The sequence below is a fragment of the Mixophyes fleayi genome, chromosome 8, assembly GCF_038048845.1.
Source record: "Mixophyes fleayi isolate aMixFle1 chromosome 8, aMixFle1.hap1, whole genome shotgun sequence".
NCBI classification, from domain to species: Eukaryota; Metazoa; Chordata; class Amphibia; order Anura; family Limnodynastidae; genus Mixophyes; species Mixophyes fleayi.
In genome coordinates, this window is record NC_134409.1 from 37,473,477 (window position 1) to 37,491,320 (window position 17,844).

The window sequence follows — 17,844 nt, forward strand, 5'->3', positions numbered from 1 at the left end:
TCGTGGGTTGGATTATTCTGCCATTTTACTATATAGTGACTCTAATTTTGAACAATACTTCTGGGATTGTCATCACTGCCCCTGCAGCCTGTTTAATCTTTTCTCCTGTAAATGAACAGGATATTTAGTGCTGCACATCTGACTTATCCGCTGTCTGTTTTGCAGAACAAGGAAGAAGTGATGGCGGTGAGACTTCGAGAAGCGGACAGTATAGCAGCAGTGGCTGAACTGCAGCAACATATAGCAGAGCTGGAAATCCAGGTAATTGTCCTTTTCTTCACATTGGGCTGTAAAGTAATGGGAGGGCCCTGTGGAGCACTCTGTGTTCGGGATACACCTTTATCTGCTGGTTTTAGTAAGGCACAATGTTCCTTGTCAAATGACTGCATTGTAAAACATTTTTTCTATTAAGATTATTTACATTTCCAAACAAGCACAAATAAAGGGAGTGCAGAGAAAGGGAGAGTGATATGGGATCTAGATACAAGTCACTAAAAATGTTAACTACATCCAGAAATGCATTTCTCTAGATTCTCAAAGTAATGAAGCAATAAAGGACTCTTCCCTTGCTCTAAATACTTTTTGTTTATTATTTTTTTTTTTATACTTTACAACAAATTGTCAGGTCATATTTTTACTAGGTACTTATATTCAACAGGGTTATACAAATTGCCACCAGAGGGCGCACTTCCACTTGTTGCAGACTAATAAACCCTCAAAACGCACATACCCTGTTTACATGTATATTTATCTTTGAATGTTGTCCTTTGCTGCAATAGTGCCAACTTATTCTACTGCACCATACACATGTAGTTTCATTATATTACACCTTGGGCTATATTTACTAAACTGCGGGTTTTAAAAAGTGGAGATGTTGCCTATAGCAACCAATGATTCTCGTTATCCTTTAGTGCAGCGGCTCCCAGGGGTGCCGCGACGCTGTCACAGGGGTGCCGCTACCAGCCAGAATAAAAAACAACTTAAAAACCAGAAAAAAATTTACCAATCCGCGAGGCGCCGGGACCCAGCAACCTCCTCTCTCCCGCAGCTTGTCACTGAATGTCTGGTGCACTGCGGGAGAGGAGAATGCTGGGTCCCGGCGCCGCGCGGATTGGTAAGTTTTTTTCTGGTTTTTAAGTTGTTTTTTATTCTGGCTGGTAGCGGCAGAGGCGACAGAATGGGAGGGGCCAGAGTGACGGCTGAGGGAGAGGCCAGAGTGTGTGGAGATGGAGGTCCGTGTGAGTTAGCTGTCAATTATTCTTTGACAGAAATATAATTGAAAAAAATATATAGAAATATTATTTTTTCCTTGTATTTATGTGTATTATTTTTGCATACAACTAAATAAGTATTTCTGTCCTGACCTAAATACTTATTACGTTTTTTTTGACCCAGCTACTTCTAAAACAGGACTGTTCGGTAATTGTTTTGGAGGGGTGCCTTGAAAAAATTATGGAGACTCTAAGGGTGCCGCGAACTGCAAAAGTTTGGGAACCACTGCTTTAGTGCATTCTACAAAATGACAGCTAGAATCTGATTGGTTGCTATAGGCAACATCTCCACTTTACTAAACTGCAGGTTTGAAAAATATACCCCTTGGTCTCTAACCAGAAGCCTGTTTTTTGTTTTTTTGATCAGGCAAGGAGACGCACTCTATCCATAGACATTGTTCACAGCTCTTCAAAACTGGCTTCTCTGTGACATTACTTGTTTGTTGTCCCTATTACTTATGTCAGGGTTGTCCTATTGTGTGCTCTATTTGCAAGAGTTCCTTGTACTCTATAGCTGTCAATGAGAGCTGGACCATGTTACATGAAGTCTGATCACTGCTTGATTTGCTTTGTGCATATTACACTTAGAGTTGATAGTAACTGCCCAAGAGGTGATCCTTCTAAATGCATAACAAGATACTAACATTGGAGAGCGGATTATAACGGGGAATAGCAGGAGAGGTATTTCAGCTGTAGTTCTCCTTTTTGATGCTACTGTCTCCTGTGTGGTCCTGTTTATTGGCTCCCATCGGGCACATTAGCAGTGTACAGCCTGATGGTGTCTGTCCCACAACTGTGAGCTGTTATGCTGGGCAGCACAGTTCTTTACTGAAAGCGCATCATGCATGTGACATGGGATGTACAGAGCCAAATTCCTATCCAAGTTGCCCCCTAAGAAAGGCACCTTCACCGGACGACGAAGTTCCATTATTGTCTCCTCTATATTCCTAACAGCCCCAACACATAACACGATCCTAGACAGATATTACATTATCACTGTGTGTAGCGCACAACTGATTTTCACGGCTAGATCTTTGAATGAAGTTCATTCAGAAATATGGTCATCAGAGCTTGACTATCTTAATAACCCTGCACAAAAAAATGATTGCCTGTATGATCTCTTCTGTAATGCATTTTTCTGCAGGAGGGTGACCTATTTTTCACCTGCTAGACACGCCCCCCAATGATGCACAGCCACGCCCCAATTGTACGAGCACTCCCACAATTTTTTACCATTGTCAACTATAAAGTGGGCCCCATGAAGTTGCTGTACCGGGACCCTGTATTCCTTTTGGCAGCCCTGCCCTGCTCTTTACACCTGATTCAGTTTGGATCTGGTATTAACAACCCCTTTCCCCCCTACTCCTCCTGCCCTCTGATCAGCAGATATTGGGTCTTGCCGGCTTCCCCTTTTATAGTCCCCTTTTCCCGAACTCCTTAAGGTCTCTAAATGGCAAGAATGACTACATGATGGACATTTTTATTTAAGCACAAATGAATCCTTTATTTCAGGTATATATTTTTATGTTTTATATTTTAAAGCTATGGTTTTACTTGCTCTTAAAATGACAGGGACTATTTTCAAACTGGACTAATTTGTAAGTAGAATGCCTGTGATATTTAAGAGGAGTTCATCCTAAATTAGATTGTAAGAAGCCTATTTTACCTTTGAACAGCAAACTGATTAATTTGTGTTGTCCTTTGCTTGCCTGTCAGTGTACATTGTGTGCAGAGAATGCATTGGTGTGCGGACACTTTTGCATTAACCTTGTATTTTTTTTGAAACCTGCCTGTCTGCTGTAGGCGTGCAAAGACAGAACTCATTCTTTTTACAGCAAACATTTAAGCTCCACAACAGGTCAGAGTGAAACCTGATATCTAATCACCACTCTATTCATAGCTATTAGCATACTTTGAGTTTAACCTCAAAATCTTTTCTTCACATGTAACATCACTGTGGCTTTACAGCTTGATGTTTTAAAACATAGTGTTATAACTTGTGTATACAGACTCTCTAGAGCAGGGTTGTACAACATGCAGCATTGAGAAAGTGTTGGCTCCTCATAACAAAATTATACACCCAACATACAAAACAAAGAGCCAGAGGTTTGTCCCACTGGATTACCCATTAGCCTGCCCGTAGAGCTCTACTCTTGCTGCTGCTTTGATCACTCTTCCCTTGGGATCAGTAAGTTCAGGAGAATAGTGTTACTGCAAGTCAGATTACTGCTAACTGCTCATTTCACTGCCAGCAACAAAGCAATGTTTAATTGGCAGCACTATATTACTAGTAAGCCAAGTTTACTGAGCTGTCCCGGAGACTTTACTTATCCACAGGAAGTCCTTGTGGGTACCATTCTGTCTCTAAGGTATGCCGCAGCTCATAGCAATGACTGTCCCCAACCCTCCATGTGAGGTCTCCTCCAAATCATTCAGGTTGTGGGGGGACTTGGGTCCCTGGAAATGAAGACCCCATAGGGTTGCCATCAGACTATTCAATAGAGCTTGGGAAATTGAAGGATGACTGTGCAATGTATACAGCCAGGGGGAGAGTGGGGCCAGCAATTGGGGGTACATAGGAACCCTTTCTGAATGTTTTATGTCCTTCAAGCATGCACCCCCTGCTCTTATGTGTAAACACTGCTCCATGGCACATAATAATTTTTGCCATTAACTTGAATACCCCAAATGTATTCACAAGGTAGCACCTTTAGTCTACTTAATACTTAGTATGGTGCACCATTTACTGCCACAGACTTTCCCCATGTATATTGGAGTTAGTTTTTGTGTTTGTCTCGCTCATGTAGTATATTCTTACAACCTGCAGATGGCACTGTAGTTGGCTCTTGATTAAGACTTGTTTAGCCCCTGTTGCAACCAAAAACGAATTAAAAACTGTATTACGTACTAGAAGGAGCATAACCGCAAAAGATTAAAAGGTTCAAAACTGTATTTAATCATTTTCTTTTAAAAAGGACTGCACTTACTATTTATTGGAAGTGAAAATAAAGTACTTAATAGAACACTCCTGTTGCACCAAAAACAGCTTACATTGTTCTGGTCTCCTGATTGGTTCACAGCGAATAAAATAATGTGACTTTTGTGTTTACTGCTGTCAATACAAAACTCGCTCAGCTCCTGTAGGCAGCAGGAGCGTTTACATTGTTTGGGGTGTTGTCAGGCACATATATACACACAGTGGTCGAAGTTGTAGTATGTAAAATGTAATGGGAATGTAAGTGACTGCAATGTGATAGTATTACACTGAAGGCAGTAGAAGTGGCGGTATGGCATTACCACCCTATACACCCCCACTTCCACCACTGTATATGTGTGTAATGTGCGGACTTCTCCTTTTCAAGTTGAACATTTGCTTTTGGTTTATTTTTACAAGTCTTGTTAAAGGTGTGATGTTGCACTTTGAAAGTGGTTATAAGAAATCTATCATGTCACCATCTCCCCAGCTCGAGTGTACACTTATTTCCGGCTGTAAAGTAGAAACCATGAAATCTCAGATACGTGTGTCCTGCTTTACTCTGCAGCTACTGCTCAAAGTTCTGGCTTTACATCTAATGGGAAATCAGATTGTTTGAAATCTGAAATACTTGGATCATTTTCACAGCTGTGTTTAACATGGATTTTCACACATGCATACTTCATTTTTCAGAAGTTGCTGCATGGTTACAGCCAGTAAGCTGATTTATATATGCAGTTTTGTTACCCATATGTACCTGTAATTGGCGTCTTATCAAGCACCAGCTGCTGCAGAACATAGTGTCAAGGACGCTGCAATGAGGGGGTGAGGCCAAAGAGCATATCTAGGAAAGCGAAGAGTGTTCACAGTACTTGACTTTGGTTAGGTGCCTTATTAAATTGAATGGTCAGGTTGTGTCAGATCAAAAGGATTGTCGGTTGTCTCCAAAGGCCGGGTTCTAGCAGGGTTAGGTTTACATTTGAGAGGTAACATTGCAGCCACTTTGCTGAACAGGCATTTTAGCTGCCGGTCCAGAGAATGAAGACCACTAAATCCTGCGCCCCCGATTAGTCAGTAAAACAGGTTATTTGCTGTGTCCTGAAGCCCAATGCAGAATAGGACCATCAAAGTCTCTCATTCAGTCACCATTAGCACCAGGCCACTGTCTAAACTGGCAGTACTAATAGTTTCAGCCATTTCAAGTGAAACAATAAAGCTGTCACCAGGACTTGAACCAGAGAACAAGCTCCTTTGTAAATGCGGGGCTCAAACTGAGGAAGAGCAGGTCACATTAGCTAGACCTACAACCCTACACCCTATAGAGGGAAGTAATACACGGAGTGACCATATAATTAGGTAGATCTACATATAGTGATATGTTTCCCTTTTTGCCTTCAGAACAGCCTGATTTCACCAACAATGGAGTCTTCGAAATTTGCAAATTAGCTGGTGGTGGATCTCGACCCTAGGTTGCTTGTCCCCTCATCCTACAGATGCTAGTAACTGGGGTCACCCTTTGCAATGTTATGTACATGGAATCTTTCATTTAAAGACAATACTAATCTTATGGCACAGAGCACCCTCTTGCTGAAACCAGGTAAAATTACTACCTGGTTACTGGTATTTGTTCTACCCTGACAAATACACATATATGAAATCACTCTCTGATAATTTCACTCCTTTATAAAGCGTTCCGTTGTGGATGCACAATTGTCAATCTGCTCAATATGAGAAATGCCTCACTCAGACCGTTGTTAGTTTCATGATAACTAGTGTATTATACGGAATAATATATCCCGTTACTGTAGAAAGAAAAGCCATTTGTTTTGTGACTTGTTAAAAGGTGGTCTCAGTGTTTAGGGATTTTCACTTTGTACTGTTATCTGGTGCTCTACAAAGTCTTAAGTGTTTTATATAATTTTGGCACGGTTTTGTTTTAACCCCCTACTCTGCCAATACTTTTCTCACCCCTGTGCGGAGTCTATTTTGGCACGTTTTGGACTGGTCACCAAATTTATTTATTGTTTTCCTTCTAATTGAAATTGCAAAAAAGTGAACTAAAAGCAAATGCGTGGGGTTTTTATTCTTGCTTTGGCATCAATCCACCTTTCCAAAACGAGGAAAAAAAGCAGAATTCTACATAGGTTTTCAGAATAAAATCTGCACTTGAAAATCACAATGCATGTTTTATTTATTTTTTTAAAAACCAAAAAACAAACACAAAAATTGGCTAGTTAGCACTGTCTTGAATGAATAAAATGCATAAGCTGTGTAGGAATAAAAGACGAGGCAGACTGCATCAGATTAGGATACCTCTGAGGTTATTGAAGCCTGGATGGGGGAGGCCATTGCCACACACCCCATCTCTGGACTTCTTAATGCTTAATGTAGTGTAATTTGTTATTGCCTACTAATGGCCATGCATTTTAAAGAGGACTAGTTTTTGTCAAATGAGGGGTCTCCATGCTTCCTAGGAGTGAAGCAGGGAGAGATAAGGGCATTACAGCATCCCTTCTACCACTGAGCTGCATATTTATATTTCATCTGTATTGTAAAGTATTTTCTGATGATCACCAAACTACTATTAAAGGGCCACAACATCTGAATACGGGGACTCCCTTCTTTCAAATGAGGGCGCCCCTGAGTTTTCTGAAGCCAGGTTTCGGGAGATCTTCTCCTACCCCGGGGCGACTTGATGATTTCTGTAGTATATGGTGTTATTGTCTGATCATACATGGTCACCAGACAATAACTTCTAAGGGGCCACATTATTTGAAAGAGTGGCTTCCCTCTTTTAAGTAAGGGTACTCCTGAGATTGTAGATGTCAGAATGTGTGAGGTTGGGCACTCAGTGCCCTTCCGTCCCCTACATTAAATTGTATATTGTCCTGTAGTACAGTGGCTTATCATGGCACGCTCAGTGACGTCATTGCGCACTGGGTGATGTCATGCCCTGCCGGACAGACATCCCCTTCAGTGCTATGGACCTTTGTGCTATATGTGGATGAGTTAAAATTAAACATTAACCCCTTCAGAGATGGACGAGTTCATTTCAACATAGCCAATCAAGACTTACTTTATCTATTAATCAAGTTCCTTTATTGTGGGTTCATCATTTTAACATATCTTTTATAAAGAACAAAGCTGAGCATTTCAGTGGGTAACGAGCAAGAGCTAGCAGCACACACTAGAGCTTCTGACTGATGAGGATCTTTACCAAATCACACAGTATTGACTGGCAGGGAGCCAGCTACAGGGTGTAGTTACATAGTTTTCTCTTGTAACTCCTTACACCACCACGCCTTCATCTACAGCAGAAATGCCCTTTTACTTTTGAGGAACCACAAGCCCCAAATTTGGAACAACTTTTACAAGAGTTTCAAGTTAAGTGCAGAGAAGAAGTGAAGGAAGTTTCCTAAGTGCATTAATGAGGGTATATGTTCCATCACGCGATTGTCAACACAAGTCTTACTTTGTGCAAAGATTTCTTCAGGGTTCCGTTAGTCTTCTAAGCAAGCTTCATGGTTTCAAAACATATATACATACATATATTGTGCGCCTCTCTGAGACTGTAAACAAGAGAGAGAAAATAATTCACATTTATTCCCTGTGTATCTGTAAAGCCGTTTACAGTTTTCCTACACTGGTAAACAAACAGGTGGGGTTGAGAAAAAGGATTTGGTAAATTTTGGGTTTCGTGAACAAATTGGTGCGCTCACAAATTTCGGTAAATCGGGTTAAAAATAAATCATAAACTTCTCTACCAGACATTTGGTATTTCATTAGGAACTTCTGTGCTGCATTATTGGGTGATATTGCCATTTGCTGGTTTAGTAGCAAAATTTTTATATTTTTTTTTTAGAATTGTTTTTGTTTAACATCTGTTCATTTGCCTGTTAACCTGTTGTGTTTCTATTGAATGTGTAATCATTGTTAAAGTTGTGCAGTTACAATTTTGGTTGAAATGGCTTAAACAGATGCCTCTCACAAGGGTGCAAGCAAAAATGAGCAATATTTTCTGTGATCTCTTTGTGCATAGGCACATTGCGGAAGGTTCCTATGGGGCTTCGCTGCTGATTGAATCTGCTCCTCGGAATTGCAAAATTTGGGCATTTAGGCCATATACAGATCTGTCCAAAACGCGTCTATTTTGTGAGATCACATCCATCTCTGGTAGGCAACATCCCCTTCAATAGGACCAATAGGAAGTTTGCAGTTTCCGATTGGTCTTCCGTTTCACACCCATTTTCAGCGTCCACCTGAGAATGGCGATCCAGTAGCAGTCCTATAACTGCTGGGAGTGTTGCTTTAAAGAGGTGCACAAGTTTGAACAATTAAGCTTAATTGAGCTGCTCCTTTCCCTTAGTGGAAATGAACTGCGCGCTGAAATAGTTTTTCCAGTGGCTGAATCATTGCTGTAACACAAAGCCTAAGCGCACAGCCTAAGTGGTTTGGCCACACAGACTAACAGGAATCTGTTTGCAGCTTCCTATTGGTCTGCAGGGTTACACCCCTGTTTGGCAGACATATTCGACTGGTCCCCCTGGAAGTGCTCTTTCAGAAAATGCAAATACATTGTGCAGTATAACCTTTCTACAGATCTGGCTTTATATCCCTCCTTGCTGCAGATCTCACCAGTGCTCATTAGATGAATCTCTGCACTTTGTTACATGTAGGTCAAAATTTTGCTACACTTGTGCCGAGTATAAAAGTAGAACTCTTGTGTGGTAGGGAAAGACAGACGGTTATGGCACTCTGACTTTACCTTCTCTTTCATTTTAACACATTGGGTTTTTGTGAAACTGGCTGTAAAATACCCAATGAACCACAATAGCTAAATCTGATGGTGTCAGATTCTTCCAGAAGAGGCTACTAAACTAATTTCTTAAGCTAGCCAGAAAAATATTTTAAATAGAATTTTACCCAAATCAGTGTCCTTGGTTGGGTCTGTGTTTTTCACGAATTATATTATCTTTTTTTAAAGCACCAGACATCAAAGTTTATTTTCCGTTTCTAGCTTACAGGAAACACTTATTAATTTATTTTTATTTTTTTTATTTTTTTTTTTAACTTAAATGAGTCACGACAATGTCACTGAAAGGACACTTTACCACAGTTTCTGTACCCTCTTTAATCTCACAATTTTGTGAAAATCTGGTATCCATCTCAGAAGACCGCAGAACAATGTAGAGATAAATGTTAAGTGAGGTGTAATTCTATGTGGTCTTACACTTACTGCTAGCTCTTTGTGAATTGGTCATTTCAGTAGCTCACGTGCATTTTGGTTGTTTGTTTTTTTTTTCTTTTTCTTTTATACATCTGTATTAAATTGTGCTATGCTTTATGTAAGGCTGGTGGATTTCAAATTCTAGGTGGATAAAGGGGTTTAGGTTTCAGACTTTTGGAGGAAGCACCTCTCTGTAGCGCCACATTGTAGGGAAATCTTAATGTCTCCATAAGTGTTGGAGGGGAGGGTTCTTTTTTATTGTAGCCCTTGTAGATTTTCAAAATGCTGTCCTGATGGGAGTGGAGTGGAGGTATTAGGGCACTTCAGCTTCCCTGATTGAGATTTGTGCCTGTTCAATTTTGGCTCGAGGTTTGGACTCGCAGTTAATACAAATGAAACTAAAATCATAACATGTTGCCTGCTTCGAGCTTAAATGGTTATATTTTCATAGTATTTTAAATGTCAACCTTGAACACTTTGATTTTAAAGTTTGTTGTTTCCAGTAAAAAATTTAAAAACACTAAACAATTTAAGCGCAAACATGTACAAACTGTCTTGAAGAGGGTTTAACCTGTTCGCCCCTCTCGAAGTTAGATAGAATTTAGTGTCAGAATTGATTGTGAATCTTTGACTTATAAGCCAGTTTGACGAAGCAGTTCGAGAACCACTTGGAAACCATTTAGAGCACCCTAGTGGGATAACAGCATGGTATGACATCTCTGCTCTGTATGCTATGAATGTGACAGAAAACTACATCTACCATCATGCATAGTATGCATTGCATCAGGACCATCCCAGTTTGGTACAACTATGCAGACTGCTGAGAGCCTGGGGGAGTACATGGAGCAGGTGCAATTTAAGGGTGTTTTCAGTGGTCACTTGGGACATCTTAGTGCTGCTGGAGAATGTGCCCCACCTCTCTCTGGTGACCACACCACTAAAGTGATTTAACCATGGGTTCGTGTCCTGATTGCCAGAAGCCCAATGTTGGGAGGCATGCAGTTCCATATACTCTGGCTGAACGACATGGAAACTTCTCCACATTCCAGCAATAGAAGATCCAACCTGGTGTATTTAGACCACTAGATCTAATAGTGCTTTCAGAATTGTAAACAAACTACTTTCTTCAATCTCAGTGTTCCTTCGTTAAAAAAAAGAAATAAGAAAAAATAGACCTAATGATGTCAGTGCCCCTTTCCCTGATGGAACATATTGGGGCAGCAGACATGAATGGAGAATTTTGCTATTTTTTTTTTTTTCTTTTTATTATTTTTTTTTTTAAAAAAGTAGCACTTAATGGTCTGTTTTGTATGTTTGGGATGGACAGGTTATTTCTCTCGTTTTTCACATAGAGCATAATTTTACATTGCGGTCTCATTCATGGAGCGAAATAATTTCTACTGTGTTTTTTCTGCGCCCCTGTTCTAGGAATTGTATATATTTTCTTCTAAAAGTGGTGTTCACATTGCGGCTGCAGCCCCCCAAACACCTGTATTGCCTTTTAAGAAAACATTGCGCATAGGGAACTCTGATTGCTTTCATGTGTTGCCAGCTCAGAGCTGCAGAGGTTTAACAGGATGCTAATTTAAAACCTCTTAAGAAATCTTTATAACTCTCTAGCTTAGCAGTTACAGTATTACCACCACATCGTGCTCAAAATGACTGTTTACAAAGTTACATAATTCCTTATGGTCCTCTGCGATTGCCTCAGGGCACAGCAATACTGTGTTACTGTTTGCACATATCTGTTTATAACATTCATTGCAATTATGATAATGAATATGCCCCAGTGAAGCAAGATTAATGCCTCCAGTATTTAATTTCTACAGATACATAGATCTTTCCAATAAATGCATCGTACAATGGTCACACTTTATACTTGTAAAATACTTTAACCTGAAATACTTGACCTCTGCCTTTTTTTTTGGGGGGGGGGGGGGGGCAATTGTTACTCCCACACCTGTTCTCACCCTTGTACTTGGAAGTATTCTTTTACATAGTTAGTGGCTGCTTTTCACGTTTAAGACTGGGTACACTCCACAGGTTTTTTTTACCCGATTATCGTGCCAATAAACAGTTCGGTCTGATATCACATTGGGGTTAACGCTTCCACGATCATGTTTTATTGTACCAAAGCACATTGTATCGTTTCATTAGATTTTATAAATGGACTGAAAATCTCTGAAAGATGGCGCAAAGTCAGACACTTTCTGCAGTGTGTACGCACTCACAGCCAGCAGTGTAAGCAGATCTCTATACAGTGTGTGCGCACTCACAGCCAGCAGTGTAAGCAGATCTCTATACAGTGTGTGCGCACTCACAGCCAGCAGTGTAAGCAGATCTCTCTACAGTGTGTACGTACTCACAACCAGCAGTGTAAGCAGATCTCTATACAGTGTGTACGTACTCACAATCAGCAGTGTAAGCAGATCTCTCTACAGTGTGTACGTACTCACAACCAGCAGTGTAAGCAGATCTCTATACAGTGTGTACGCACTCACAGCCAGCATTGTAAGCAGATCTCTATACAGTGTGTACGCACTCACAACCAGCAGTGTACGCAGATCTCTATACAGTGTGTATGTACTCACAACCAGCAGTGTAAGCAGATCTCTATACAGTGTGTACGTACTCACAACCAGCAGTGTAGGCAGATCTCTATACAGTGTGTACGTACTCACAACCAGCAGTGTAGGCAGATCTCTATACAGTGTGTACATACTCACAACCAGCAGTGTAGGCAGATCTCTATACAGTGTGTACGTACTCACAACCAGCAGTGTAGGCAGATCTCTATACAGTGTGTACATACTCACAACCAGCAGTGTAGGCAGATCTCTATACAGTGTGTATGTACTCACAACCAGCAGTGTAAGCAGATCTCAATACAGTGTGTACGTACTCACAACCAGCAGTGTAGGCAGATCTCTATACAGTGTGTACATACTCACAACCAGCAGTGTACGCAGATCTCTATACAGTGTGTACGCACTCGCAACCAGCAGTGTAGGCAGATCTCTATACAGTGTGTACGTACTCACAACCAGCAGTGTAGGCAGATCTCTATACAGTGTGTACGCACTCGCAACCAGCATTGTAAGCAGATCTCTATACAGTGTGTACGTACTCGCAACCAGCAGTGTAGGCAGATCTCTATACAGTGTGTACGTACTCACAACCAGCAGTGTACGCAGATCTCTATACAGTGTGCAGAGTCCCAATCTTTTCAGCCGATGGTTGAGAGATGAAGAGCACAGATCTGACGGTAAAATGTGTGTAGTGTGTACACGTGAATCAGCATACTGATCAGGACTTAGTCGTTGGTAAAATCCTTAACTATATCTCATAGGGAGACATTTTCTGCACTGTGTACCCAGCCTAAGACAAATGTGTGTATTTATAGATGTACTCCCTATTTCTTCCTATGTTTAGTTTAATAGAACAGAGCAGAAAGATGTGTTTTTGATACTTGTAAAATGTATAAAGCGTTTGCCAACTAGCTTTCCCCCTTTCCCTAAGGTGTTATTCACACTGGAATCGCAGCACAATGGGCATTTTACATTCTTTAATGCCAGTGTGCACCTACAGGTAGCCTTATGATGGCAGCTGGGCAACGTGCTGCAGAATGACTGACAACATGTGAGGGAATCAGTTGCTCTAAAACGTATTTGCCCACCAGATTCCCTTGACTTCATTTCATGCACCTGTTTGTCTTTGTGAAGGAAGTCTGTTAACTGACAGTCTGTGATAAAACCTCGTTACATGCAGGTTCATGGAAAACGTGTTTGTGGCTGGCCCCTTTTAATGTAGTTTCCCATGAAAATATTGGAAACGTATAAATTGGTGTGTGAAAAATATTTGTTTTTAACTTATGAATATGCATAAAATAGTGAAACATCTATGAAGTACAGGCCCAAAAGTACCTTCATTGTGTGTTAAATTATTCCTTTGTATATCTTGGCTTAGTTTTCAGAACAATTCATGGTATTCTCATTTTAGAACTGCCCCACATTCAGAATATATTACAATTAGGACATGTAATTGGTTTCCTGGTGTACTTGCTGTTACTAGGATCATGTCACCTGGGCAGCATATTCACACTTGGCTGACTTCATTGTGTGACCACTGAGCCATCTTTTTCCTGTTCAGAACCGTTTCACTGTTTTGCTTTCCTTTTTCTTTTAATAGAAAGAAGAAGGGAAAATTCAAGGACAGCTCAATAACTCCGACTCCAGCCAGTATATCCGTGAATTAAAAGATCAGATTGAAGAACTGAATCACGAGGTAAGTCTGTGCGGAAGAATTGGCAGCTTCTATCCAGCATCATCGGCACCTGTGCAATCAATGTTAAAGAGGCGTTGATTACTTGGCAGCCGATTGACCGCTTGGGGCATATTTAACATTTTATTTGGGATATTTCTAGGCTTTTCAATCTTAATAAGAATAATTTCTACTTTCACAAATTCTATTTTGTTGCATTTCCCTCTGTGCTCCTCAGACATAAGTAGAATGTAATTTCATTTCCCTAGGATGCAACAAAGCTGGCTTAAAAATCTCCCACTGTATCCAAACTGTCAGCAGTGTTTAGAAATTGAAACCCAATAACTTCTTGTAGACGGACACTGCAATAGGAAACGTAAAACAGGTAAAAGTTGCTGAGTGCACAGCAGAGCCTTGTCATGTCCAAGGGCAAACATAATAAACTCTGCTTTTTCACCATATATTAAGATCGCCCAGAAGAGGAAAGAAAGATAATATATTTAGTAGCGTTGTTTGACTGCAAATTCCCTCTGAAGTCTGGCACGTAGGTGTAGAACTACCCAATGGCTGCACAGCTTACACTCTTTGTTTTGTAAAAGTACTTCTTATTGAGACTTATAAAACCCCTTACATTGACCAATAGGGTCCTAAGGGGGCTAAAAGATTCTAATTGTTACAAATGCAGTTTGTGTTTTGTTTTGTTTTTTAACTGTTTGACATACATCCGTCTTAAAATATCTTTTTTCATATAAAAAAAAAAATTCATTTTAAATACATTTCTTGAGATTTGTTGCCTTTCTAGACTTTTTTTTCTCTTCAGTTTGATGCAGTAAGCTGTAGTAAGTTGTATCTTCAATCCCTGTATGTCTAAATGGTTGAGGTTTTTTGTGAAACTAGTGTTGTTTTGCCTGAAGCACATGTGCTGATTTGTGGTCGCTTACCGTTGTGGGGAAAGTATGTGCCTGAGTGTTGGTATGACAGAGATTGCAAAAAAGGATACTTGCTTAATGTCAGTTACTACTTGGAAACTCAATAGTGAAAAAAAGCTGCTTTGTACAGAAAAGTATTTTATAATGCAAGTTGATCATTAACCTTTCTCCATATTGACTGACTTGGTCCGTCTATCAGGGTTAAATTCTAAGTTGTGATCTTACTGTGAACAGTAAGTGTTGGCGTGAGCAGGCTCTGTGCATGTGACCAGGTAGTGGTTTATATTTTAAACATTCTTATCCGCTAAGTCAACTCTGATCAAATTACTCCAGTTATTATTACTTGGGACAAATACATTTCCTGTGGACTCTATAACCTTAGGTTACAAAGTTTAAAGCAAATAAAGGGTCAGAAGTTATTAGTCAGTGCATAGAACGGTGGTAAATTTAATTTTTTTTCAGCCTTTTTTAAAACACACATTAAAAAATGAAGACTGTTCACTAGTATAGGGGATAAAGCTACGTACACACTGCAGGTTTTTTAGCCAGCCAATGGGTCAATCAGCCGATATACGACTGATCGGTCAGTTATCGCGATAGTGTGTGTAGTCACACGATGAACAACAGTTGTCCCAAAGTGCCGATCATCATTTCATTTGGTTGGTCGTACTGTTTGATAATGTTCCAATCATGTAGTGTGTATGCACTTGTCTTCTCAATCTCCATAGAGTTTAGAGTCATGGTTTTTTCAGCCGATGCCGGAAATTAACATTTCCCCAGTGAATAAATGTAGAGTGCTGTAGATGGAATAATTTGTTCGCTCTGAGACTGAATTATTTTGTTTCAGAGTTACAGAAACTGATAAAATTCGTTATGGCAGGTGGATAGCTATAACAAGGCGGTTTTAATCAGTGTGACAGGAATGAATGAGTGTCTATTGTGCGTACATCCTCTAAACAACTAGATGACCAGATGAAGAGCACAGATGTGAAGGTAAATTGTGTGTACGCATGAAGTCGGCCAATCTATCGGACCTTCAGTCGTAGGTACAATCATTGTAGATAACATGTCTGTTAGAGAATTCTCCAGTGTGTACCTAGCTTGAGATTTGGATTAGTAAGGATAATGCAGATACTAGAAGTATTCCTGACAAAATAGGCAAACAAGAATTAATAGTGCTGGAAGAGAATTATGATGGTGGGTATAACGGAGATTTAGCTGGCTGAAAGTCGTGGCTGGGCAGAGAATCTGGAAGCATAGGGTTATTGCTTTATAAGTCTCAGACCACATCTGGATATGGTACAGTTTTGGGCATTTCATTGTAAGGACACCTAGGAAGGGGCAGTGCGCTGTGCTCTCCCTCCTTCCTCTGCACAGTGAAGGGAGGTCGCCTGGAGGAAGGGGCAGTGCGCTGTGCTCTCCCTCCTTCCTCTGCACAGTGAAGGGAGGTCGCCTGGAGGAAGGGGCAGTGCGCTGTGCTCTCCCTCCTTCCTCTGCACAGTGCAGGGAGGTCGCCCGGAGGAAGGGGCAGTGCGCTGTACTCTCCCTCCTTCCTCTGCACAGTGCAGGGAGGTCGCCTGGAGGAAGGGGCAGTGCGCTGTGCTCTCCCTCCCTCTGCACAGTGCAGGGAGGTCGCCTGGAGGAAGGGGCAGTGCGCTGTACTCTCCCTCCTTCCTCTGCACAGTGAAGGGAGGTCGCCTGGAGGAAGGGGCAGTGCGCTGTGCTCTCCCTCCTTCCTCTGCACAGTGAAGGGAGGTCGTCTGGAGGAAGGGGCAGTGCGCTGTGCTCTCCCTCCGTCCTCTGTGCAGGGAGGTCACCTGACCTGGAGGAAGGGGCAGTGCGCTGTGCTCTCCCTCCCTCCTCTGCACAGTGCAGGGAGGTCGCCCGGAGGAAGGGGCAGTGCGCTGTGCTCTCCCTCCCTCCTCTGCACAGTGCAGGGAGGTCGCCTGGAGGAAGGGGCAGTGCGCTGTACTCTCCCTCCTTCCTCTGCACAGTGAAGGGAGGTCGCCTGGAGGAAGGGGCAGTGCGCTGTGCTCTCCCTCCTTCCTCTGCACAGTGAAGGGAGGTCGTCTGGAGGAAGGGGCAGTGCGCTGTGCTCTCCCTCCGTCCTCTGTGCAGGGAGGTCACCTGACCTGGAGGAAGGGGCAGTGCGCTGTACTCTCCCTCCGTCCTCTGCACAGTGCAGGGAGGTCGCCCGGAGGAAGGGGCAGTGCGCTGTGCTCTCCCTCCTTCCTCTGCACAGTGCAGGGAGGTCGCCCGGAGGAAGGGGCAGTGCGCTGTGCTCTCCCTCTGTCCTCTGTGCAGGGAGGTCATCTGACCTGGAGGAAGGGGCAGTGCGCTGTACTCTCCCTCCGTCCTCTGCACAGTGGCGGGAGGTCACCCGGAGAAAGGGGCAGTGCGCTGTGCTCTCCCTCCGTCCTCTGCACAGTGGCGGGAGGTCACTCGGAGAAAGGGGCAGTGCGCTGTGCTCTCCTTCCTTCCTCTGCACAGTGCAGGGAGGTCGCCTGGAGGAAGGGGCAGTGTGCTGTGCTCTCCCTCCTTCCTCTGCACAGTGAAGGGAGGTCGCCTGGAGGAAGGGGCAGTGCGCTGTGCTCTCCCTCCTTCCTCTGCACAGTGAAGGGAGGTCGCCTGGAGGAAGGGGCAGTGCGCTGTGCTCTCCCTCCTTCCTCTGTACAGTCCAGGGAGGTCGCCCGGAGGAAGGGGCAGTGCGCTGTACTCTCCCTCCTTCCTCTGCACAGTGCAGGGAGGTCGCCTGGAGGAAGGGGCAGTGCGCTGTGCTCTCCCTCCCTCCTCTGCACAGTGAAGGGAGGTCGCCTGGAGGAAGGGGCAGTGTGCTGTACTCTCCCTCTGTCCTCTGCACAGTGGCGGGAGGTCACCCGGAGAAAGGGGCAGTGCGCTGTACTCTCCCTCCTTCCTCTGCACAGCGCAGGGAGGTCGCCTGGAGGAAGGGGCAGTGTGCTGTGCTCTCCCTCCCTCCTCTGCGCAGCCCGCCTCCTTTCATGCTGCCTATCACTGTACTAAGGATTACATCGAGGTCAGAGTCATTATCTGGATTTTGAAGAAAGACTCTCACCATGAGGATAGGAAGGGCTTCTTCACTGTAACGGTGACTAATCTGTGGTATTTTACCACGCGAGATAGTGATGACAAATTCTCTAGCAGAATTTAAAAATTAATAATAAT

General features: G+C 42.6%; 1 protein-coding gene across 4 annotated transcripts in view; it reads left to right on the forward strand.

Moving 5' to 3' along the window:
* EVI5 (ecotropic viral integration site 5) overlaps positions 1-17,844 on the forward strand; it is a 102,558-nt gene that overhangs the window by 70,516 nt on the left and 14,198 nt on the right. For all 4 annotated transcript variants that reach the window (XM_075182371.1, XM_075182373.1, XM_075182372.1 and 1 more), the window contains 2 exons: positions 166-261; positions 13,661-13,756. In XM_075182371.1, the coding sequence (XP_075038472.1) occupies positions 166-261; positions 13,661-13,756 (192 nt within the window). The remainder of the gene's footprint in view (positions 1-165; positions 262-13,660; positions 13,757-17,844) is intronic.